Genomic DNA, 25,581 nt, shown 5'->3' on the forward strand with positions numbered 1-25,581 from the left:
ATTTCTTAGTTGATGACCTTTAGAAATTCCTTTCAACACATACGTGAACTTGAATTCCAGATGTATTTAACTGTATAATACTTAAAATATTATGGTGGGTCTAAATTGTGGGTGTGTCTTGTATCTCTTTGTGTGTGTGATTTTGTTTGTTTTTTGTTTAAAGTGGGGAAGGACTTTTCTTTAGATCAGAGTACTAAATCACCTTCCTGCTGCTCATTCATTTGCAATATATTGTGGTTTCTACAGTTTATAAATGTTTGGTTAGTTCTGCGTAATAATGCAGAATTTTACATCAGCTTGAGTATTCAAATACTGTTAGCTTTGCTTTGAAGGAAATTAAACAACAATCACACAGCTATCAAGGAGGTATTTCATAGTGTTTCTATATTAGTCAACTTATAAAAGAAGAAAAATATTCTCATCTGTATATTCAGACGTGTTGCATGGAGCGTGTGCATTTCACGTATTAAATTACTTTCAAGACAATGATTCATGAACTATTTTATATGTATATATTTTGTATACATAAATAAATAAAATATGCCATTCCAAACTAAGTTTTCTTAAAAAGTTAGTTGCTGACTCCTTGTTTAAATAAAACCATTTTGTGAAAATACTTATGTTCCAATACATAAGGTAGCTAACTTTTCCAATATGGATGAAGATGACATTGAATTGGAACCAGAACAAAATTTAAGAAGTTGGGAAGAAATCATTCCAGAAGTCCAGCGGCGACGATTAGAAGAGGAAGAAAGACAAAAAGAACTTGAAGAAATATATATGCTCCCAAGGATGAGGAACTGTGCAAAACAGGTATCTCTGGGTTTTGACCAATTTTCTTTGATATTTGCATTGATGGTTTTTTGGCTTGTACTTTTGTGTTGGATGGTTTTTGCGTATGCCCCCCCAATACATATTTTTGATGGGCTAGATAACAAATGAATAAAATGTTTTAGTCACATAGCTTTGAACTACTTACTCTGAAATTCCAGATTAGCTTTAATGGAAATGAAGGGAGATGCAGTAGGAGCAGAAGATATTCTGGATCTGATAGTGACTCTGTCTCAGAAAGAAAACGACCAAAAAAACGTGGACGACCACGAACTATTCCTCGAGAAAATATTAAAGGATTTAGTGATGCAGAGATTAGACGGTAAGATGTGGGGGGACGTGTGCTTAATGGGACTTTTTTTTTTTATCATTATGAGTTTGAAAATATGGAAAACAATCTATCTAGGCATTTAAAGCTTTACTTTTTGTAGTTTGTGGTGCTGAGATAAAGAACTATCACATCCAGATTTTGAACAGATTTAGGTGAGGGATAAAACTGGGTTGGAAAAATATTCTTTATTGTTTACAGTCTTTTAATATGTGTTATTCTTCCTGCATCCCCTGAAGGCAGTGATTTCAAAAACAGTTGTTACAGTGGGTGAGCTTTTTTTTTAAAAAAAACATGTAAACTTTCCATCATTTTACCGAAAAACTGTAGTTGAAGAAAGGATATGTATATCTTTGTGGAAATACCTACAAAATGTTGAGAGAATTTTGTTTTAAACTTTAAAACTTTTAAACTTTTGTTTTAAACACCTTGTGTTGCTGAATGCTTTGACTTGTGAAACTAGTAAAGTAACCTTTGAAATGAATTATATTTTCTATTTTATTTGTATCAGTTAATAAACCAAACAGAACTCTGGCTTTAAATGTGGGTTAATTGAAATGCTAACCTGCCCTGGTCTCTCTAGTTCTTTTCTTTGCATTGTCCATATAGCATTGTACAAATAAATTTTGAAACCGGTGTAGTTAAGCATATGTTTTTAACTGCAGAATTATTTTCTGTTACTAGATTTATCAAGAGTTACAAGAAATTTGGTGGCCCACTTGAAAGGTAAACTCATTTGATTATATTTGTGTAGCAATTTGGAATCTGGTTTACATTAAAATTAGATCAGTACACCAAAAATCCTTAGGCTGAAGAGATAATAGTATACCCAACTTTTTGCCTTGATTATAACATAAAATTAAATTATTTCCTTTCTTCATACGTGGTATTTATGTAGAAAGACAGAAAGACAAACCTTTCAATTTTGGAAGACTACTTCGTCTTTTTTTACACTTTACCTATTAGCTTGTTTAATCCGCATTAGTGACGATCATTCAGTTTTCTCGTTTGATAGTATGGTAAAAGCTTATGGTTTTATGCACTGTAACTACCAGTTTTACATTTTTATTGTCAGTTATTATTTTAAGCTTTCTGTATTACTCGATATTCTCCAAAAAATTATCACCTTCATTTTCTTTAACAATACTTATATTCTATATGATCATGCAATATATAATAGTTCCTTTTATTTTCAAACGAATATACAGAAATATATTGAAACTGTATAGTTAGGGTCCTTTATAGTTCCTATTGTATTATCCTCTAATATCTGAAACACCTTTAGTATTTCCTTTTTTTAAATAATATTTTCTGTATTCTTTTCTATACATACTTTTAAGTGCATGGATTAAAAATGCACACAGCATAGCAAGTGTGGGTGAATTCTAGCTTATTTCATAACTACTCTAGTTTCAAAGTCTGAAGGAGTCATTCATGAATGCATTAGTGACAAAAGGAAGGCTAGGGAAAATGTGGGCCCATTGCTGAATAAGATGGGGAACCTGGTTACACGGGACAGGGAAAATGCTGAGGTACTGAATGCCTTCTTTGCCTTGGTCTTTACCATCAAGGCTGGCCCTCAGGAATCCCAGGTCCCAGAGACCTGGGGGAAAGGCTGGAGGAAGGAAGATGGATCCATGGTGGGAGATGATCAGGTCAAGGAATACTTAAGCAAACTGGACATTCATAAGTCCATGGGCCCTGATGGGGCCACAAGTACTGAGGGAGCTGGCAGATGTCCTCGCAAGGCCACTCTTGATAATCTTTGCTCGATCATGGTGACTGGGAGAAGTGCCTGAAGACTAGAGGAAAGCAAATGTCACTCTTATCTTCAAAAAGGGCAAGAAGGAGGACCCTGGGAACTACAGGCCAGTCAGCCCCACCTTGATGCCTGGGAAGGTAATGGAGCAGCTAATCCTGGAAACCATTTCCAGGTATACGAAGGACAAGAAAACCATCAGGAGGAGCCAGCATGGATTCACCAAGAGGAAGTCATGCTTGACCAATCTGATAAGTTTCAATAATGATATGACCAGCCTGATGGATGAGGGGAGAGCAGTGGATATAGTCCACCTGGACTTCAGTAAGGCCTTTGACACTGTCTCCCATAAGATCCCCATAGACAAGCTGTTAAAGTGGCCATTGCTGGATGGACAAACAGCGAGGTGGTTTGAAAACTGTCTGAATGGCTGGGCCCAGAGGGTGGTGGTCGGCGGCACACAGTCTAGTTGGAGGCCAGTAGTAACTAGGGGTGTACTGCAGGGGTCAATACTGGACTCAGTCCTGTTCAACGTTTTCATTAATGATCTGGATGATGGGGCAGAGTGTACCCTCAGCAAGTCTGCAGATGACACAAAATAGAGGGGCACGGTGGATACACCAGAGGGTCTTGCTGCCATCCAGAGGGACCTGGACAAACTGGAGAAATGGGCAGAGAGGAACCTCATGCAGTTCAACAAGGGGAAGTACAAAGTCCTGCACCTGGAAAGGAACAACCCCAGGCACCGGCACATGCTGGGGGCCACCCAGCTGTAAAGCAACCTTGCAGAAAAGTCTATGGGGGTCCTGGGGGTCACCAAGTCGAGCATGAGCCAGCAATGTGTCCTTGCAGCAAAGAAGGCTAATGATATCCTGGGATGCATTCATTAGGCAAAGTACTGCCAGCAGGTGGAGGGAGGTGATCCTTCCCCTCTACTCGGATTTGGTGAGGCCACACCTGGAGTTTTGTGTCCAGCTCTGGGCTCCCCAGTACAAGAGAGACCTGGATCTACTGGAGAGAGTCCAACAAAGGGGCCACAAAAATGATTAAGGGACTGAAACATCTCTCCTATGAGGAGAGGCTGAGAGAGCTGGGACTGTTTAGCCTGGAGAAGAGAAGGCCCAGGGGTATCTCATCAATGTCTATAAATACCTGAAGGGAGGATGCGAAGAGGATGGAGCCAGGCTCTTTTCAGTGGTGCCCAGTGACAGGACGAGAGGCAATGGGCACAAATGGAAACACAGGAGGATCCATCTCAACATCAGGAAGCACTTTTTTCTTTTTCTTTTTTACTGTGTGGGTGATGGAGCAGTGGAACAGGTTGCCCAAAGCCTGTGGTCCTGGGCCTGTGGTCCTAGGCCTGTGGTCCTGGGCAACCTGCTCTAGGTGTCCCTGCTTGAGCAGGGGGCTTGGACCAGATGACCTCCAGAGGGCCCCTTCCAATCTCAGGTATTCCTTGGTTCTCTGATTGTGTAGTTACTAATGTTTTACAGTTATAAAAGCATACTTCTTTTTTTATAGGTTAGATGCTATAGCTAGAGATGCTGAGCTAGTTGATAAATCGGAAACAGACCTTAGACGTCTGGGAGAACTTGTACATAATGGATGCATTAAGGCTTTAAGGGACAATGCCTTTGGACAAGAAAGATCAGGTAAATTGTATTTGGGAGTTGGCAAGCGGAATAAAAAGTGTCAAGTGTTATGAGCTATTCTTAAGGTCTGATTATAACATTTATTTTCTTGGGGGAAAACAGAAACAAAAATGTTAGTGTGCTTGGTGAATTAAAAAAAAAAATCCCCATTCCCTGTGTATTTTGTCACAGTGGAATGTGACATGATTTTGCTTTATCATGAAATTTGTAATTAATCTACTAGTATTTGGAAGACCTTGAGATTCTGGAGTTTAGAGTGTTTGTTTAGAAAAAGTTTTTCTAATTGAATTTCATCTGCTATATTATCAATTTTGTTTTTTCTTTACGTTTGTGTATAACATTCACCTAAAGGCTGAATATTTTAATAGTTTTGTCCTTTATTTTAAGGAGGTGGACTTGGGAAAGTTAAAGGCCCAACATTCCGAATATCAGGAGTGCAGGTGAATGCAAAGCTAGTCATCTCCCATGAAGAAGAGTTGGCACCATTGCACAAATCCATTCCTTTAGATCCAGAAGAAAGGAAAAGGTATTTTTTTATTCTCCTCCTAAAGGAAACAATAATCTAGAAAATTATTCAAGTCTTGTAAGCATATATTTAACCAATCCAGACTGTAAGCGCGCTGGGACACCAGTGTTGCTTCATTTCCTGTAAGAACTGGTAGCATAATCTGATCCACATTCTTTGTTTATTCTTTCTTCCCTCTCCTTTGTAGCCAGTATTTGCTTTGGCTTCTGAACTGTATTCACTGGGGCCTGGGTTCAGTTACTCTTAATTATTTCAGAGTAGAAATTAGGCTTGTTGAGGAGTTGCTTTGTGTCACCTCTGCCTGAGGGAAAGCAATATCTGTCAAAGGGGAACAGATACTAATTGTTGATGATAGTTTCAGCCCTCTGAACTTCTTAGCTTGCTACCTTCTGTATCACAGTCCCTAGACTACGCTTATTCAGTTAGCAGTTACACAAGAGTGATATTTTAAGCTTGTCTTCATTGTTAACCAATTCTGTCTTAATCCATGACCACAGATAGATATCTGTTGTTCTTTATATCTTGATCTAGATCTGCTTTAAAACTTGTTTCAGTACTGATTTCAATAAATATTTTATAGAAATTGTAAGAAAATCTTATGATAGTTATCTGGATTACTTACCTAAATATACCAGCATTTTAGTGGTGTAACATTTTTGTTTCTGCTCTTAGCATGTTCCTTTCTCCCTTGCTAAGTTTGAGAAGATGGCTTATTTATGTTTCTATTTTTTTTCTACTAGATATGTCATCCCATGCCACACCAAGGCAGCTCATTTTGATATAGATTGGGGTAAGGAAGATGATTCCAATCTGTTAATAGGTATCTATGAGTATGGTTATGGCAGCTGGGAAATGATAAAAATGGATCCTGATCTCAGTTTGACGCAGAAGGTATGTCATCTATGAAATTTCATGAAGGACTTTTTTTTTTGATGTTTAAGTAATAATGCTAAAAAGATCAGTTACTGAAAGAGCTTATTTTATGATTGCTGAAATTGCACAGAAGTTAGGACAGTTGTACTCCTTTGTATTCTTGTTGTACATTTATTAGAATTCAAGATCTTGTATATTCATTTGAATTATACCTTCTTATAGTCTGTTACATTATTTTTGTGTATTTGGATTTCTGTCACTTGAATTTTCTCTCTTCCATCTGTTGTTTCCCTACTTTAGATGCTCTAGTTATGTTAATTTTATTCTTGATCTTTTGGAGGGAAGGCTATTTTGGGGTTTTGGTTTGGTTTTCTCACCCCTCCTTTCTTTCCCATCCACAGTTTCTTTGCTTGAAACTGCCTCTCATTCACAACATGAGAATAGCTGTGTTCATTAGACAAGTAGTAGTGCAGCGTCTGCCTAGTAGTGAGAAACAGATATTTAGGGAAAGACTGAAGTGAAGCAAACTCAGTGACATTGTCAACAACCTGTAGCTTTGGGATTTGAGAGGTCAGGATTGTATCTGTTTAATGATATCGTACCCCTGCCTTCCATAATTTTGCCTGTTTTATTAAATCACTCATTTATATTTTTGGCTTCAGAAATATTCTGTGGTAATGAGTTCTGCATTTAGAAGAAGCACAAGTCAGAACTAGATCTGTGGATGACAGTGGTACAGGAGCTCTGAATTTCTTAGATAAACTATGAAATTGGAAACAGAAATTTGAAGCTATTTTTTTGAGTTTACTGTAAATTTTGTGAGGCCATTTCCAAGACTCTACATTACTTGTGTGTTTGCGGAAAATATATAACGTTGAAGAAATTATACATTCCTTCAAGTATGCTGTTATGTTTGCCAGGTGTAGTTGGAGTGAATTGGTTTTCTACGTTTGTTTTTTTTTTTTTTTTTTTTTAATGCAGCTTCCAAATTTGATAATGTGTACTTATAGTTGATACCACCATTGCTCTCTTCAGATTTTACCTGATGATCCGGACAAGAAACCCCAGGCCAAGCAGTTACAGACCCGTGCAGACTACCTCATTAAATTACTGAATAAAGACCTTGCAAGAAAGGAAGCACAGAGACTTGCTAGTGCAGTAAGTAAATCTTGACATTCAGTAGCGAGATAACATATTATGCTTATGGGCATATCAATAGATCCTTCTTTTTCCTTAGTTCTACTCTTTGTGCAATTTTCTCCATATTGCTAATCACATTATATGAGACTAACTCGAGGAATGAATTGCAAGTTTAATATTATTTTATTGCCTCTTATTTGTATATATACTCTACTGTTGCGCTAGGTTCAGTCTCCAGTCCTGAGAACAGTATTAGTCGTTAGTGTTAACAAATAAAATTAATGTTTTATTTAACATAAAAACAATTTTTTCTGCAACTATGGTGCAGATACTTGTCAGTTCACATAATAAAGGTACCGATTTGCATTCAGGGCAATTCAAAGAGGAGGAAAACAAGAAGTAAGAAGAGTAAAGCAACAAAGGCTGCAAAACTAAAAGAAGAAATAAAAAGTGATTCCTCGTCACCACCCTCAGAAAAATCTGGTGAAGATAATGAGTTAAACATCTTTCATATGGTAAAGATGGGTTATTCAGTTCTTTATTAGTAACACTTTCAATTTGATCTTCTGTTTGATTTAATAAAATTGAAACACTTGAATGGCATTCTCCTTCTGTGGCAAATAAAATTGCATCAATATAATCACATGGAAGACTGTATCTATTTTAATTTAATGATAAGTCTGTAGCTGAGGCATTTATGATTAGTTGTCCAAATTATTATGTCCTAAAAGAACGTTGTAGTCCAATTACAAGTGACATCATGCAATTTCAATGCTCTTTAAACACCTGAGCATTGTATCTGCTAGAAATGTAATTTTAATGTAACGTGAAAACTCAATCATCATAAATACTCCAATGTTTCTGACTAATCCGTTATTACTACTGATAATGATTCTTCAGGTAGCAACTTTTTCCAGGCTCAGGAAAAAAAATCAAGCTTGATTAGAAAGCACAGCATGAATAAATGATGTTTTGATACATACAAGTGAATGTTCCTGTATATGTCAAGGGTTTCATTATTCTAATAGACTACTTAACTTTCTTATATTTTTATTACTTCCAATTAATTCCTTTAGGCCTCTGCTTTTGTTGGGTCACTTATTTAAATCTATCACACAGCAGAAATCACGGGGGGGGGGGGGGGGGGGGGGGGACAGGGGACAAAACAGATCACAGAATCACAGAATTGTAGGGGTTGGAAGGGACCTCAAGAGATCATCATGTCCAACCCCCCTGCCAAAGCAGGTTCCCTAGAGATGATGAAGTGATGAAGTCTAGGGGCTGGCCATGTTGCTCACCTAATTCTGTGACTTTGAAGGTAGATAAAAGAACACCAGATTCTTCAGAACACCTCTGGAAAAGAGGAAGTTGGAACTCTTTTCCCTTTTCCTTTGACTGTGAATGTTTAATTTGTAGTCAGTAAAAAAGTTACTAGAAGAAAGCTAAACAGAACAGAGGTCTTATCCTCACCATCACTTGAGTGCCCTCTAAAATCAGCTGTTTTCTGATGCCTACTTCCTTATTGCTTTTAGCTCTTTAAAGCTTTTACAGGGGCAGATTTCTTTGGGGATATGAAAGTTAAATGGGCTTAATCTCTCACCCCCATTACTACTGCCCAATCAGTACTTGTTTTGTGTCACATCAAGGAAATTAGTAAGTAGTCCTTATTTTTCTTTGCAACTGTATCCAGCTCTAGTTGATAGGTAATAAACCTAAGAAATCACACACACACAAAAAAAAGTAATTTTTTATTTTATGGTTACAAAACTTGTATAGCTAAGAACTCAGTTTGATGTGATATATATGCTTGTGTATCACAGGATGAGATTGTTTCAGTGAAACATCCGCGTAAAAAAGTAAAAGCAGAAAAAGAAAATGAAGAAAAGCATGAGCCAGATATTGGTATAAAAAAGGAAGCTGAAGAAAAAAGAGAGACAAAAGAAAAGGAAATTAAGAGGGATTTGAAAAGGGAGAAAAAAGAAAAGGAGGATAAGAAAGAATTTAAATATATTAAAGAAAAGAGAGAAAACAAAGTAAAGGAATCCACACAGAAAGAAAAAGAAGTAAAGGAAGAGAAGGTAACTAGGTTTACTTTTCTTATAGCACTAGAAAAGGCCACCAGCTTTTGTGAATGATTTTGAGTTGAAAATGTATTTTGGATCACTTCACAGTTGTCATTACATTGAAATCTTTTGCGTCATTTGAAATTTTATTTTTACCACTTGCAACTACAAAGACAGACAAATGAAATGGGAAATTGCCCCTTTAAAGATGCATAGCTTAATGGGACCGTGAATGCAAGTAATATAAGAAACTCATAACTTTTCCATTCTCATTCTCCATCCCTCAGAGAGAGAAAATAAAATGTACCATAATTGCATGTCAGAATATATTTTTCTTGCTATAACTGAAGAGAATGCAGTAATTATGGTGATTGCCTAATTACAGTATAATTCCAGTCGAAAAATAAGGTTTGCTGATCAGATACATTTTCATATCTATTCTTAGGTAAATGAAATCAAATCTGAAAATAAAGAAAAAAATAAAAAAGTTCCATCGTTGGATATTCCAGTTCATATTACTGCAACTAGTGAACCAGTTCCTATATCTGAAGAATCTGAAGAACTGGATCAGAAGACATTCAGTGTGGTAAGTCTCTTGTTGATAACTTAGTGTTTACACTTGATATTCTAAATGAACACAATTTTGGATGTTCTTGATTCTGCTAATTAGACATTATAACAAAGATATCTATTGTCAGTAAAATCTCAGAACAATGAAGGATTATCTATACTATACTAAAATCAGTTTTGTTTTCGGGCCAGCAGTTTTGTTTTATTCTATTTTTGCAGTATAGTGAAGAATATTTGTCCATTGGCCTGTGCACTGAATAGTTTTAAAATACAGACTATGAAGATCCATAATCAAGAATAACTCGTGTCCTTAAAGGACAGAAACAAATGAGTTTTAACACAGTCGTTGTAGCCACTGGCCTGACCTTATCAAATACCCTTTTGTTCTTTGTAAGCGAATGAGAAAAATTAAGTTTCAAAGTTGATCTTGAAGTATTACAGACTTCCTGTGTTAGACACAGGAAGGAACAAATCCAAAAGTCCTTAGAAATATCTTGCCGGAGTGATTGATCTCTCTGAAATAAAATAAAATAAAATAAAATAAAATAAAATAAAATAAAATAAAATAAAATAAAATAAAATAAAATAAAATAAAATAAAATAAAAACTATTAAATCACTACTTTTGACTACAACAGTATCAATACTGGAAGAAAAAATGTTAGGTAAACTCAACCTATACAATTTTATAGGTTGATTAGGACCTTTGGAAAGGTGTCAAGGAGTTATTCTGAGCAGCTAATTTTCTGCTGTGGAACTTTTATCATTCAGTTTTCAACAGTTGTCTGCTACTGCCAGATGGGTCTACTGGATCTACTGTAATGTTAACTGTGAGAGGCAAATTATCTTGTTTTCTCATCAGTATGGTAACTGACCAGTTTATGTATGTGGGTTTGGGGGATTTATTTTTGTTTGTTTTGTTGTTGTTGTTTTTTTAATCTATACATTATAAGCAAATTGTCCATGACTTCCAGGATATCTTATATGTGGTTAGGTGACTGAAAATCACTTGATTCCCATGTATAGTTATGCTTCTCTGATCACCTCTACATTAACTTAAGCAATGCACTCTGTAAACTGTCTTTAAAAGGTTGCTTTAAGCTGTGGTTAGTGCAATATATAATGTAACTGTTTAATAAATCAATGGCATGAACTGGCAATGGAACAGCAGCTTCACTGATTTCTGAATTATCCCTTGACGTTGATAGGGGAGCGGAGATGTTCTTCAAATGCCCTCAGTTTTGATTTGGGATCCAGGAGGTTCCTGGAATGCATTGATGATAACTTCCTTCTCTAAGTGATAGAGGAGCCAACAAGGAGAGGTGCTATGCTGCATATCATTCTCACCAACAAGGAGGGGCTGGTGGGGAATGTGAAATTCAAGGACAGCCTTGGCTGCAGTGACCATGAAATGGTGCAATTTAGGATCCTGAGGGCAGTGAGGAAGGAGTACTGTGTTCAGCTCTGGGGCCCTCAGTACAAGAAGGACACAGAAGTATTAGAATGAGTCCAGAAGAGGGCCACGAAGATGATCAAGGGGCTGGAGCACCTCTCCTATGAAGGCAGGCTGAGAGAGCTGGGGTTGTTCAGCCTGGAGAAGAGAAGGCTCCAGGGAAACCTTATAACAACATTACAGTACCTAAAGGGGACCTACAGGAAAGCTGGGGAGGGATTCTTTATCAGGGAGTGTAGAGATAGGGCAAGAAGTAATGGCTTTAAACTAAAAGAGGGTAGATTTAGATTAGATATTAGGAAGAAATTCTTTACTGTGAGCATGGTGAAGCACTGGAACGGGTTTCCCAGAGAAGTTTTGGATGCCCCATCCCTGAAAGTGTTTAAGGCCAGGTTGGATGGGGCTTTGATTAAACTGGTCTAGTGAAAGGTGTCCCTGCCCATGGCAGGGGGGTTGGAACTAGATGATCTTTAAGGTCCCTTCCAACCCAAACCGTTCTTTGAATGTATGTTTCTATGATATAGAGACTTGCCTCTTTTCCATAGTGGGAACAATTCTAATTTGTTTGTGTATAGAACGTTTTTGGACAGGCCCTCTCTTCTGGAATGTATAGTCATCATTAAGCCATAGTCAGATGCAGTCTAATTAGTATGTTTATCTTATCAAATGGAAATATACCGATGAGGGTTGTAGAGGCCAACTCATTTGACTTCTCTGCCATGTGACAGGTAGAATATGCATTTCATCTGTCTGCCTTGCTGTTGTGATTGGATGGTATTTCCAAGCAAGTGTCTTTAATTTAAAACATGTTTACTAGTTTATCTCCATCTATTATTAATACATTTGAATTAGTGTGAAAATTCAGGAACACACATACTAAATGTATATATGGGTACATCTGTATTGTACGCTGTTGCTAATTTAGGCATACCTAAAGTAGCTTTATCACAGAATCACAGAATTTCTACGTTGGAAGAGACCTCAAGATCATCGAGTCCAACCTCTGACCTAACACTAACAAGTCCTCCACTAAACCATATCCCTAAGCTCTACATCTAAAGGTCTTTTAAAGACTTCCAGGGATGGTGACTCAACCACCTCCCTGGGCAGCCCGTTCCAATGTCTAACAACCCTTTCGGTAAAGAAGTTCTTCCTAACATCCAACCTAAAACTCCCCTGGAGCAACTTTAGCCCATTCCCCCTTGTCCTGTCACCAGGCACGTGGGAGAACAGACCAGCCCCCACGTCGCTACAGCTTCCTTTAAGGTATCTGTAGAGAGCGATAAGGTCGCCCCTGAGCCTCCTCTTCTCCAGGCTGAACAAGCCCAGCTCCCTCAGCCGCTCCTCGTAAGACTTGTTCTCCAGACCCCTCACCAGCTTCATCGTCCTTCTCTGGACTCGCTCGAGCACCTCGATGTCCTTCTTGTAGCGAGGGGCCCAAAAGTGAACACAGTACTTGAGGTGCGGCCTCGCCAGAGCCGAGTACAGGGGGACAATCACTTCCCTTGCACTGCTGGTCACACTGTTTCTTATACAAGCCAGGATGCTGTTGGCCTTCTTGTCCACCTGAGCACACTGCTGGCTCATATTCAGCCAACTATCAACCATCACTCCCAGGTCCTTCTCTGCCTGGCAGCTCTCCAACAACTCATCTCCCAGCCTGTAGCTCTGCTTGGGGTTGTTGTGCCCCAGGTGCAGGACCCGGCACTTGGCCTTGTTGAACTTCATGCAGTTGACCTCAGCCCATCGGTGCAGCCTATCCAGATCCTCCTGCAGAGCCTTCCTACCCTTGAGCAGATCGACACACGCACCTAACTTGGTGTCATCTGCGAACTTACTGAGGGTGCACTCGATGCCCTCATCCAGATCATCGAAAAAGATATTAAAGAGGACTGGCCCCAGTACCGAGCCCTGGGGGACGCCACTAGTGACTGGCCTCCAACTGGATTTGACTTCATTCACCACAGCTCTTTGGGCCTGGCTATCCAGACAGTTTCTAACCCAACGAAGCGTACGCCAGTCCAAGCCACAAGCAGCCAGTTTCCTGAGGAGAATGTTGTGGGAAACGGTGTCAAAAGCCTTACTGAAGTCAAGGTAGACCACATCCACAGCCTTTCCCTCGTCCACCCAGTGCGTCACTTTGTCATAGAAGGAGATCAGGTTCGTTAAGCAGGACCTACCTTTCATAAACCCATGCTGACTGGGCCTGATCACCTGCTTGCCCTGCAAGTGCCGCGTGATGACACTCAGGATAATCTGCTCCATGAGTTTCCCTGGAACTGAGGTCAAACTGACCGGCCTGTAGTTCCCCGGGTCTGCCCTCCGGCCCTTCTTGTAGATGGGCGTCACATTTGCTAGCCGCCAGTCAGCTGGGACCTCCCCCGATAGCCAGGACTGCTGATAAATGATGGATAGGGGCTTGGCCAGCTCCTCTGCCAGTTCTCTCAGTACCCTTGGGTGGATTCCATCCGGCCCCATCGATTTGTGCACATCCAAGTGCCATAGCAGGTCACCAACCAGTTCTTCATTGATGGTGAGGGCCACATCCTGCTCCCCATCCCCTTCCACCAGCTCAGGGTACTGGGTATCCAGAGAACAACTGGTTTTGCCGCTAAAGACTGAGGCAAAGAAGGCATTAAGCACCTCCTTTTTTTCCTCATCTTTTGTAACTAGGTTTCCCCCCGCATCCAGTAAAGGATGGAGATTCTCCTTAGTCCTCCGTTTTGCGTTGATGTATTTGTAAAAACATTTTTTGTTGTCTTTAACGGTAGTAGCCAGATTGAGCTCCAGATGAGCTTTGGCCTTTCTAATTTTGTCCCTGCACAGCCTCGCAACATCCTTATAGTCCTCCTCAGTGGCCCGCCCTTTTTTCCAAAGATTATAAACCCTCTTTTTCTCCTAAGCGCAAGCTGCAACTCTCTGTTGAGCCAGGCCGTTCTTCTTCCATGCCGGCTTGTCTTTGGGCACGTGGGGACGGACCACTCCTGTGCCATTAAGATTTCCTTCTTGAAGAGTGCCCAGCCTTCCAGGACTCCTCTGCCCTTCAGAACCGCCTCCCAAGGGACTCTGCCAACCAGTGTCCTGAGCAGCTCAAAGTCAGCCCTCCAGAAGTCCAATATAGCAGTTTTACTGGTCCCCTTCCTGGCCTCGCCAAGAATAGAGAACTCCACCATTTTGTGGTCACTCTGCCCAAGATAGCTTCCGACCACCACATCTCCCACCAGTCCTTCTCAGTTTGTGAAGAGAAGGTCTAGTGGGGCAGCGCCCCTGGAAGGTTCACTAACCAGCTGCGTCAGGAAGCTATCTTCCACGCCCTCCAGAAACCTCCTAGATTGCTTTCTCTGGGCTGTGTTGTGTTTCCAGGATATGTCAGGGAAGTTGAATTCCCCCTCGAGAACAAGCACTGATGATTTCGCAACTTCTGTCAGCTGCCTGTAGAACTCCTCATCCGTCTCCTCATCCTGGTTCGGCGGTCTATAACAGACCCCCCACCAGGATGCTATCCTTGTTGGCCTTCCTGCCGATCCTAACCCACAGGGACTCAACCTTATCATTCCCAGCCTCGAGTTCCACGACATCAAAAGATTCTCTAATATAGAGAGACACACCACCACCCCTTCTGTTCTGCCTGTCCCTTCTGAAGAGCCTATAGCCAGTCATTGCAGCACTCCAGTCGTGAGAGTGGTCCCACCACGTCTCCGTGATGGCAGCCAAGTCGTAGCCTGCCTGCTGCACGATGGCTTCCAGCTCCTCCTGTTTGTTACCCATGCTGCATGCATTGGTGTAGATGCACTTCAGCTGGGCCATTGCCTTATCCCCCAGCCTTGCCATTGTTCCCCCTGGCACAGCTCCAACAAGCCTTATTTCAGCCCCATCCCCCATCTTACCTAGTTTAAAGCCCTCTCAATGAGCCCCGCCAGCTCCTGGCCCACGATCCGTTTTCCCCTTAGAGATAGGGACCCATCTGCGGCCATCAGGCCGGGTGCCAAGTAAAGCGCCCCATGGTCAAAAAACCCAAAATTTCTGTGCTGGCACCAGCCTCTGAGCCACGTGTTTATCAGGTGGGCTTTCCGTGTCCTCTCTGTACCCCTCCCTGCCACTGTAGGGATGGACGAAAACACCACCTGTACTCCCGCTCCCTCCACTAATCGTCCCAGCCCCCTAAAGTCCTGTTTGATAGCCTTGAGGCTTCTCTCTTCAACGTCGTCACTGCCAGCCTGGACTATCAAAAGAGGATAATAGTCAGAGGGGTGAACCAGGTTGGGAAGCTTCCTGGCAACGTCCCTGACCCTGGCCCCAGGGAGGCAGCAGACTTCCCTACGGGTAGGGTCAGGCCGACAAATAGGGCCCTCTGTTCCCCTGAGAAGGGAGTCAGTCGCCTACAACAATCACCCTTCTTTCTTTCATGGTGGAGGCAGTCCTGAGGCGTGGAGTTGACTTCCTCGCCCTAGGCGTCCTCCTGGGTAGGCTTCCTACCTCATCCTCACCCACGGGTCTCTCAAGCTCCAGGGCCTCAAGTCTGTTGTATAAGGGCACCTGGGAAGGTGGGGCCGGAAGGGGAGGGCATCGCCTGCGAGGTCGAGCATGGACCTGTCTCCATTCCTCCTCAACTCCCAGGTCCCCTCCCTCTGCCCGACGGCGACAGGGCAGGGGGTCCACCCCCATTTGGGGTGTCTCACCCCGGTACCTCTCCTTGAGGCCCTGCAGGGAGTTGCTCCACCAGTCTATCTCCCGCTCGCACTCCCCGATAGCCCTCAACCTCTCCACCTCCTCCTTGAGTTCTGCCACCATGCGGACCAGGTCGTCCACCTGCTCGCACCTCACGCACACAGTCTCTCTGCCTCCTGCCGATGGCAGCAACAGGATCAGACACTCCCCGCATCCAGTGACCTGAACTGCTGCATTTTTGGATGGGCAGTCGGTCTGGGTATGTACTGACTTCCTGGAGAGCGCACTGTGCCTGGTGGAGACCATTGCAGCCTAGCTAACGGGAGACTGCCGTCAGAGGAGTTGTTCGTATGTCGTTCATATCTTTATCCTAGATATGTTAGTTTCTCTTAATATCTGCATAGAACTCGGGCTTATAAACTGCTCGGAGAAGGAATGCTTATCTTCTGCTGAATGCCAAGTTTAACTGTTTCAGAAAGTATCTACTTGAAATATACTGAATCTTGACACTGAGTTTGTATAGCTTTCAAGGTCCTAAAAAGTAATATAAGTCTTGTCTGATATACTCGTGCTGTTAAACCCATGATTTTAAAACTGCATTATAATAATTCTTTTCCCTTTTATTTTTTTATATTAAATTAGTGTTTTATTTATTATCTGTGTTGCATATAATCTAATGCATATAATCTAAGAATAAATTTTCTACTTGGTTTCAAATACTTTTTTTTTCCAAATTAAACCTCTTGTAAAACTAAATGTAATGGGCTGTGAGTGAAGTCTTTTTCATTTGGCTTAGATCAGTACTGTTTTTGCCTGTATAAATAGCACAGTAAGGGTGGGTCATGTTTTAGAATTTTTTTCCCCTTTGAATTAATGTATTTCTTTTTTTCCATTTTACAGTGCAAAGAAAGAATGAGGCCTGTCAAAGCAGCATTGAAACAACTGGATCGACCAGAGAAAGGCCTTTCTGAAAGGGAACAGCTAGAACATACTAGACAGTGCCTAATCAAAATTGGGGACCATATTACTGAATGTCTAAAGGAGTACCCAAATCCTGAACAAATTAAACAATGGAGAAAGTAAGTTATTCTACAAATTTTTTCTTGGAAAAAGGAAAATCCATAATATGATTTCAGTTTACTGAAGTAAAGTTGAAATAACATAAGTCTGCGTTCTCTTGTATTGTACATGAAAAACTAATATATGGAAGAATTATAACCTCTCTTTCTTTCTCCTCAGAAACTTGTGGATTTTTGTCTCCAAGTTTACAGAATTTGATGCCAGAAAGCTGCACAAACTGTATAAACATGCAATCAAAAAACGCCAAGAATCTCAGGTAATACTTTAAAACTCTCTCTATACAAATTTGTATTCTAATTATTATAACTTTTTTTTTATATTATCAGTTTAATAGATTATCAGGATGTCCCGATTTCAGCTAGGATAGAGTTAATTTTCATCTTAGTAGCTGGTAGGGTGCTCTGTTTGGGATTTATGATTAGAATAATGTTGATAACACACCGATATTGTAATTGCTGCAGAGCAGTGCTTACACTAAGCCAAGGACTTTTCAGCTTCTCATGCTGTCCTGCCAGCGAGGAAGCTGGGGGTGCAGCAGGAGCTGAGAGGGGACCGACCCAGGACAGCTGACCCAAACTGGTCAAAGGGATATTCCATACCATCTGATGTCATGCTGAACAATTAATATGGGGTGGCTGACCAGGGTGGGGGGAACTGCTGCTCGGGGATAGGCTGGGCATTGGTCAGCGGGTGGTGAGCAATTGCATTGTACATCTCTTATTTTGTACACATTGGTAGTAGTAATACTATTATCATTATCATTATTATTATTATTTTCCTTTCTTTTCTGTCCTAATAAACTGTCTTTATTTCAACCCACGAGCTTTTACTTTTCTCCAATTCTCTCCCCCATCCCACTGCGGGGGGAGGCTGTGTGGTGATTAACTGCTGGCTGGGTTAAACCACAACAAAGGAACAATAACAAAATGATTACTTGAAGTGTATTTTTCTGTTCATTGTAAACTAGTCTATTTTGTTAGGATATTTTCTGAAGAATTCCGATGCAACTTTGGGATTTATCAATTACAGTTTCTGTACTTGTCTCTTTCAGCAACATAATGATCAGAACATTAGCAGCAATGTGAATACACAAGTAATTAGAAATCCAGGTAAGAAATCTTAAGTATATTCTTGTGCTATGTACCTTAAATGTGGGATGTAAAATGAAATAAGTTTTAAAAATGTTTCCTAGAACTCCCATATTCCTGGATATAATAGGGATAGGCTGACTTGGCATAACTTCACTAATTTGCTGATGAAATTCAACTGAGCAGAGACTGAACCTGGTACTTACTGATTTTAGTAGCAAGTTATTTGGCTGTTCTTTTAAAATAAATAAAAAGCAAATATTTATATTTAATTTTGGCAAGGGAGAGAGGCCTACTCAAAACTTGTAAACTTCTTGGAGGCTCTGTGCATATTTGTAGCAGTTGTAATGTCACCATGATTTCAGGAAATATAGGATGTCTTTTATTGTTGACAAAATCAGTTTTTCTATGCTCCCACACTTACCTTCTTTTAATACTTATTTTTATATCATGTAATGTAAAACTTGAGTATGTTATCATTGGTTTAAAATGAACATAATATGTTTCATTAATAAGTTGTACCTTTAGAACTGACGTTCATGCTACGGCTCTCTCTCCTTAGAGAGGAACTTCCAACCATTCTGTCTAAAAGTGCACTGTTGAAGGCCTCTACTCACCTCTCATTTGGACCACACTCATCCTCTCCATTCAGTTTATAAGTCTGAAAAGCTTAGCTTCTCAGCCCTACATATTCCTAGCTTGCATGCCTTCTATTTACTTCTGAGGTCTCTCTCAGTTCACTCACATTAGTGCATTTGTCTTTAAACTGTTTAGATCTTGTTTCTGTCAAATGATAGTGTCATTTTCATATTGCTTTAAATCTGACAGGTAGAAGTGCTGTTTGAATTAGGTGAAGAAAAATGTATAGTGTATAAGAATTCCTTATAAAATCATAGAATCATTAAGGTTGGAAAAGACCTCCAAGATCATCTGGTCCAACCATCACCCTACCACCAATATCACCCACTAGACCATGTCCCTAAGCACCACGTCCAACCTTTCCTTAAACACCCCCAGGGATGGTGATTCCACCACCTCCCTGGGCAACCTGTTCCAAAGTCTGACTACTCTTTCTGAGAAGAAATGTCTCCTAATTTCCAACCTGAAACTTCCCTGGTGCAACTTGAGGCCATTCCCTCTAATCCTATCGCTAGTTATCTGGGAGAAGAGGCTTACCCCCAGCTCCCCACAACTGCCTTTCAGGTAGTTGTAGAGAGCAATAACGTCTTCCCTGAGCCTCCCTCTTCTCCAGACCAAACAACCCCAGTTCCCTCAGCCGCTCCTCAGAAGACTTGTGTTCCAGACCCTTCACCAGCTTTGTAGACCTTCTCTGGACATGCTCCAGGGACTCGATGTCTTTCTTGAAGTGAGGGGCCCAAAAGTGAACACAGTACTCGAGGTGCGGACTCACCAGAGCTGAGTCCAGAGAGATGAACACCTCCCTGGTCCTGCTGGCTACACTATTCCTGATACTAGCCAGGATGCCATTGGCCTTCTTGGCCACCTGGGCACACTGCTGGCTCATGTTCAGGCGAGCATCTACCAACACCCCTAGATCCTTTTCTTCTGCACAGCTTTCCAGCCACTCTGTCCCAAGCCCATAGCACTGCATGGGGTTGAGGTGGCCAAAGTGCAGGACCTGGCACTTAGCCATGTTGAACCTCATCCCACTGGCCTCTGCCCTTCGATCCAACCTGTCCAGGTCCCTCTGCAGGCCCTTCCTACCCTCTGGCAGATTGACACTCCCCCCCCAACTTGGTGTCATCTGCAAACTTCCTGAGGGTTCCTTTAAGGCTTATAACCTTTGTCTACTTTATTAAACAGATGTTGAAAGAATTAAAGAGAATACAAACCATGATGACAGTAGCAGGGACAGTTATTCTTCTGATAGACATTTGTCACAATACCATGATCATCATAAGGACAGGCATCAGGGAGCTGCTTATAAGAAAACTGACTCTAGGAAAAGGCCGTATTCAGCCTTCAGCAATGGAAAAGATCATAGAGAGTGGGATCACTACAAACAAGACAGCAGGTAAGTTGCTTCAGCTATTGTAAAGTCTCTTAAGAATTCCCTTCCTGTAGCCTGCTTGTAGTAAGCAACAAAGTGTTTTGTTTTGTTTTGTTTTGTTTTGATTAATACAGAATTGCAAAGAAAGTTCTCTAATGCAGTTCTGTCGAACTGACATAATTGTAGTTCTTACCGTGTATTCAGTAATACTAATATACTGGTGTTTTGTTTGTTTGTTTGTTTCAGATACTATAGTGATAGTAAACATAGGAAGTTGGATGACCACATGAGCAGAGATCACAGGTCAAACCTAGAAGGAAGTTTAAAAGATAGTAGGCCTCATTCAGATCACCATTCCCATTCAGACCACAGGATGCATTCAGATCCCTGTTCAATTTCAGAGTACAGCCATCATAAATCTTCCAGAGATTATAGGTACCACTCAGACTGGCAAATGGACCACAGAGCTTCTGGTAGTGGCTCAAGGTCACCATTAGATCAGAAGTCTCCTTATGGTTCAAGATCTCCATTTGAACACTCATCAGATCACAAAAATACACCTGAACATACATGGAGTAGCCGAAAAACATAACAAAGACTGACATTTTCTGGACCTTCTTTTAGCCATATACAGTAAGCTAACACAGTAATTGCCTTATGTGACTTGAAAGACTGGATATTCTATCAGTAACAGTATTGTTACTTCTTCCCAGGATGCAAGGTCTGTTATCCCAACAAAAGAAAAATATTTTTGTATTTAAAGTTTATGCTGCACAGTGCTGCAAATGTTGTGGCACTTTTTCTCTTTTTTTATTTTTATTTTTTATTTTTTTTACAGGGACCTCAACACTATCCCATCAAGACTGGATCTTATAAAACTGTTTTTAGGCTGAACACAGTTTAAATTGTTTATAAATGAATTTTTAAACACTGACATATGGTCATGTTTCAAGAAGGAATGAGGAGTTTGCTTTGTTTTCTTAGTAAAGAATTCTCACTTTCCAAAACTGTATGTTTACATTTTAAACTGCAACCACCTTGCCGCTTTTCATAACAAGCTCGAATATTTAAATTCTTTATCTATAACTGTAACATAGCCAGGATTTCTTCTGTGATCAGTTGTAATAATGCCTTTTTACAATAAATAAATGAAAATAAATCACTGCAAATTAATTAAATTAACTTTTTTTTTTTCTCTTGTTCCTTTCCCCACCAGCTCAGGCCTTCTTGTCACAAGTATGAAAAAAAAAGTCAGTGTGCTAATTCTTTTTAATAAAATATCTTGATGAAAACACTGTTCAGAATGTAGAAATGGGGAAAGGGAACATTTTTATTCCTTTTGTGCCCCTTTTTTATTTGATAATTCAGATACATGTTTTTTTGTTTGTTTGTTTGTTTGTTTCTATTAAACTGTCAATATCGTGATTTGTTGTAATGAAATGATGAGAAATATTGAATTAAATTGTGTTCTGGAAAGTTTTTTTCCGATCCATTAGTTTTAAAGGAGGAGTGTTCAATATCTGAACACTTAAGAATCAAATTAGCCAAAATTTATTGTACATCCATTTGTTTTCCCTCTTAAAATGGGCAATAACATCAAATGTGCTATGCAGCCAGATAATATTTTAGAAGATTTGAATTACTTTATTAATAGAATTGTTACAATGCACACTGATTGTACATAGATAACATCTATCTGACAAATTAAATTTAAACTAAAAGTGTGTGTGGGCTCTTGTTTTTAGCTGGTATTTTTCTACAGTGTACGTTTCTCATATTTAACCATAAAAATATTAAACTCTATGTACTAAATTTTAATACACAACATAATTAGGGAAGATAAATGTCTACACTGGCATGTGGTTGGAGCTACTCTGTTGCTTCAGTTTTTCTTGTTTTACAACGTGTTGAGCATTTTTTCTGATTAACTGTGTTTACAGGAACAAATTGACAAATCTGGTGGCCTTCTATGATGGGATTACAGAATTGGTAGATAAGGGAAAAGCAACTGCTGTCATCTACCTGGACTTGTGTAAAGCATGCAATGATTTCTCACACAATATCCTTGTCTCTAAATTGATGGATGCATCACTCAGTGGCTAAGGAATTGGCTGGATGGTCGCACTCAAAGTTGCAGTCAGTGGCTCAATGTCCAGGTAGAGAACAGTGATGAGTGGTGTCCCTCAGGGGTGAGTACTGGGACCAGTGCTGTTTAACATATTTGTCAGTGACATGGATGGTGGGATTGAGTGCAACCTCAGCAAGTTTGCCGATGACATCAAGCTGTGTGGTGCAGTCAATGCACTGGAGGGAAGGGATGCCATCCAGAGGGACCTCGACAGGCTTGAGAAGTGGGCCTGTGCAAACCTCATGAAGGTCATGTGTAAGGTCCTGCACCTGGCTCAGGGCAATCCAAGTACAAATACAGACTAGGTGGAGAATGGATTGAGAGCAGCTCTGAGGAGAAGGACTTGGGAGTGCTGGTTGATGAGAAGCTCGACAAGAGCAGGCAATGGGCACTCGCAGCCAAGAAAGCCAGCTGTATCCTCAGTTGCATCAAAAGAAGCATGACCAGCTGGTCAAGGGAGGAGATTCTCCCTCTCTACTCTGCTCTCGTGAGTACTGTGTTCAGCTTTGGGGCCCCCAATATAAGAAGGATATGTACCTATTAGAATGAGTCCAGAGGAGGGCCATGAGGATGATCAAAGGGCTGGAACACCTCTCCTATGAAGACAGGCTGAGGGAGCTGGAGCTGTTCAGCCTGCAGAAGAAAAGGCTCTTGGGAGACGTTATAGTGTCCTTCCAGTACTTTCAGGGGGCTTACAGGAAAGAGGGGGATGGCCTCTTTGTCAGGGCATGTAGTGATCGTGTGAGAAACAAAGTTGTATTTTTGCAATAGCAGGTGTTTTTGCAGTGTAAAATTCCACTAACCTTGCGTATTCAAAAGTGATTCTGCAGGCATAACAGAGGCATAGCAGTGGGGAGTATGTAAAGCAGGTAAGGGGAAGGTCCCACTATCCCACGATAAGGAGGATAGCTAAGAAAAACAAGATGAGCAGTGCCAAATCAGTTAAAAAAAAAATCACAGGCCTTCTAGCCATGAGATAAGAAGGAAAAAAAAAAAGGAAAAGGAGAAATTAAGGGTTGGTCAAATAAAATTGTACATATATGGTATAATAATAAGGGTCAAATAGTTTGTGAACCTGTAGTACTCAGCTTATGAGGAAACAGGGGAGGAATCAAGCATCAGGTAATAGGGAATATAAGGTTATGATATGCTTTTGCTGTGCACTCCTGCTTGCAGAACATCCACCATTGCAATTGTGAATAAAAATGCTACTTCACTGAGATCCTTGCCTGAACCTGTGTTATTGGCTACAGATTGTTTCTCACAAATTGGGGGCTCATCTGGGATCCAGTAACCTTCTGGGGAGCCCCATTACCACCGCAGCAGGACGGCACGCCCCACTGATTTCAGCAGTCCTGTGCCTTGGTGATGGTGGTTCTGCAGAGAACTGACAAAGGAACCGAGACTGGTTAAGAAGGCAGGATTGGTGAAGAATTAGGGAAGAAAGGAAGGTAGGCACTCCTGTTTTGAGAACTGACCCGGTAACTCTGTGCACAGACTGAGGTAAGAAATATTAAATATTGCCTTGGTGGTCGGGTAAGACTCTTGTGTGAAGTGTGATGGGGATGTACTTTTGTATGAAGTGAGTGTGGAGTCCCAGTCCCCGATTCTGTAGCTCTGTGATGGGTGTGGCCGGAGACGTACAAAGCGAAAGTTAAAAGTGAGAAAGGAAGAGTCTTGGGGAAGTCTGGAGTACGGTACCCCCTTGCACGGTAAAGTGCTTGGCAGTACACCCCCATTTTCTATAACTGGAATGTTAGTGTGTGGTACCCTGCAGGAGGAAAAAAATTCTGTAGCAGCACACTGACAAGGACTAGGAAAAATGGGAAATAAGGGTTCCAGGGGACAGGGAGATATCCCTGGGGGAGTGCCTACTGACAGTCCTTCAGGAAGAATGATAAGAAATTGGAAAAATAATCCCCAAATTAGGGGAAATTATAAAAAGAAAATGATTAAATACTGTGTATTAATCTGGACAAAGGAACCAATTAAGAAAACAGCAGTATTTTGACCAAAATTCCGGTCTGATGAATATTCGGACTTTAAATATATATGTAAACAATAAGACTCCTTTTTTGGAGGAGTTATGCTGCTTGCTGGGTGCAGGGGGTAAGTCAGTTAGTGAAAATGGGTCAGGACCAGGAGAAAGAAGAGTCAGAAGGAAGGATGGGAACCCTTGGATAATTTACCCCTTCCCTCTAATCCTAATATTGCACCGGTGGCAACAGCAGCCACTCCAGGAAGGGAGCCAGGGACTGAATTAACGCTGTCCCTAGAGGAGTGCACTCTAGGCTCTAGCAAGAATTAGAACAAGGTAGAAGAGAGATTGAGAGTTTCCCCTTCCCTGATACTAGCAGTACTAACACTCCTATGTATCCTCTTAGGGAGGCCCCAGTAAGGCAAGGACAAATAGGTTATGTGAACTCCCCCCGCCCCTTACCAGCAGAGAGGTTAGGAGTTTTAAGAAGGAAATGAAGTTTCCGTCGTGATTATCAGCTAACCGTTATTATTATTAACCATTATTGTCTCCTTCTCTGGAGATATTTAAGGCCTGTCTGGATGCCTACCTGGGCAGCCTGCTCTAAGGAACCTGCTTTGGCAGGGGGGTTGGACCCGATGATCACAGAATCACAGAATCACAGAATCTCTAGGTTGGAAGAGACCTCAAGATCATCGAGTCCAACCTCTAACCTAACACTAACAGTCCCCACTAAACCATATCCCTAAGCTCTACATCTAAACGTCTTTTAAAGACTTCCAGGGATGGTGACTACACCACCTCCCTGGGCAGCCTGTTCCAGTACCTAACAACCCTCTCAGTAAAGAAGTTCTTCCTAACATCTAACCTAAAACTCCCCTGGCGCAACTTAAGCCCATTCCCCCTCGTCCTGTCACCAGGCACGTGGGAGAAGAGGCCAACCCCCACCTCACTACAGCCTCCTTTGAGGGATCTGTAGAGAGCAATAAGGTCACCCCTGAGCCTCCTCTTCTCCAGGCTGAACAAGCCCAGCTCCTTCAGCCGCTCCTCGTAGGACTTGTTCTCCAGGCCCCTCACCAGCTTCGTCGCCCTTCTCTGGACCCGCTCAAGCACCTCGATGTCCTTCTTGTAGCGAGGGGCCCAAAACTGAACACAGTATTCGAGGTGCGGCCTCACCAGAGCCGAGTACAGGGGGACGATCACCTCCCTAGCCCTGCTGGTCACACTGTTTCTGATACAAGCCAGGATGCTGTTGGCCTTCTTGGCCACCTGAGCACACTGCTGGCTCATATTCAGCCGACTGTCCACCATCACTCCCAGGTCCTTCTCTGCCTGGCAGCTTTCCAACCACTCATCTCCCAGCCTGTAGCTCTGCTTGGGGTTATTGCGCCCCAAGTGCAGGACCTGGCACTTGGCCTTGTTGAACTTCATGCA

General features: G+C 41.3%; 1 protein-coding gene across 7 annotated transcripts in view; it reads left to right on the forward strand.

Annotated features, from left to right (window-relative positions):
* LOC101804420 (chromodomain-helicase-DNA-binding protein 1) overlaps positions 1–23,391 on the forward strand; it is a 93,269-nt gene extending 69,878 nt beyond the window's left edge. For 4 of the 7 annotated variants that reach the window (XM_038169386.2, XM_038169393.2, XM_038169394.2 and 1 more), the window contains 15 exons: positions 637–813; positions 993–1,153; positions 1,844–1,885; positions 4,440–4,570; positions 4,958–5,096; positions 5,837–5,987; positions 7,005–7,127; positions 7,481–7,624; positions 8,930–9,187; positions 9,618–9,758; positions 16,763–16,941; positions 17,102–17,198; positions 17,994–18,051; positions 19,855–20,065; positions 20,288–20,777. In XM_038169386.2, coding sequence (XP_038025314.1) covers positions 637–813; positions 993–1,153; positions 1,844–1,885; positions 4,440–4,570; positions 4,958–5,096; positions 5,837–5,987; positions 7,005–7,127; positions 7,481–7,624; positions 8,930–9,187; positions 9,618–9,758; positions 16,763–16,941; positions 17,102–17,198; positions 17,994–18,051; positions 19,855–20,065; positions 20,288–20,633 — 2,358 coding nt within the window. In that variant the 3' untranslated portion in view covers positions 20,634–20,777. Of the gene's footprint in view, positions 1–636; positions 814–992; positions 1,154–1,843; positions 1,886–4,439; positions 4,571–4,957; positions 5,097–5,836; positions 5,988–7,004; positions 7,128–7,480; positions 7,625–8,929; positions 9,188–9,617; positions 9,759–16,762; positions 16,942–17,101; positions 17,199–17,993; positions 18,052–19,854; positions 20,066–20,287 lie in introns of all 7 variants that reach the window. The other 3 variants (XM_038169392.2, XM_038169391.2, XM_038169395.2) reach the window with 3 other exon arrangements.
* Positions 23,392–25,581: the final 2,190 nt, after the last annotated feature.

This window comes from Anas platyrhynchos, chromosome W, assembly GCF_047663525.1.
Source record: "Anas platyrhynchos isolate ZD024472 breed Pekin duck chromosome W, IASCAAS_PekinDuck_T2T, whole genome shotgun sequence".
Classification (NCBI taxonomy): Eukaryota; Metazoa; Chordata; class Aves; order Anseriformes; family Anatidae; genus Anas; species Anas platyrhynchos.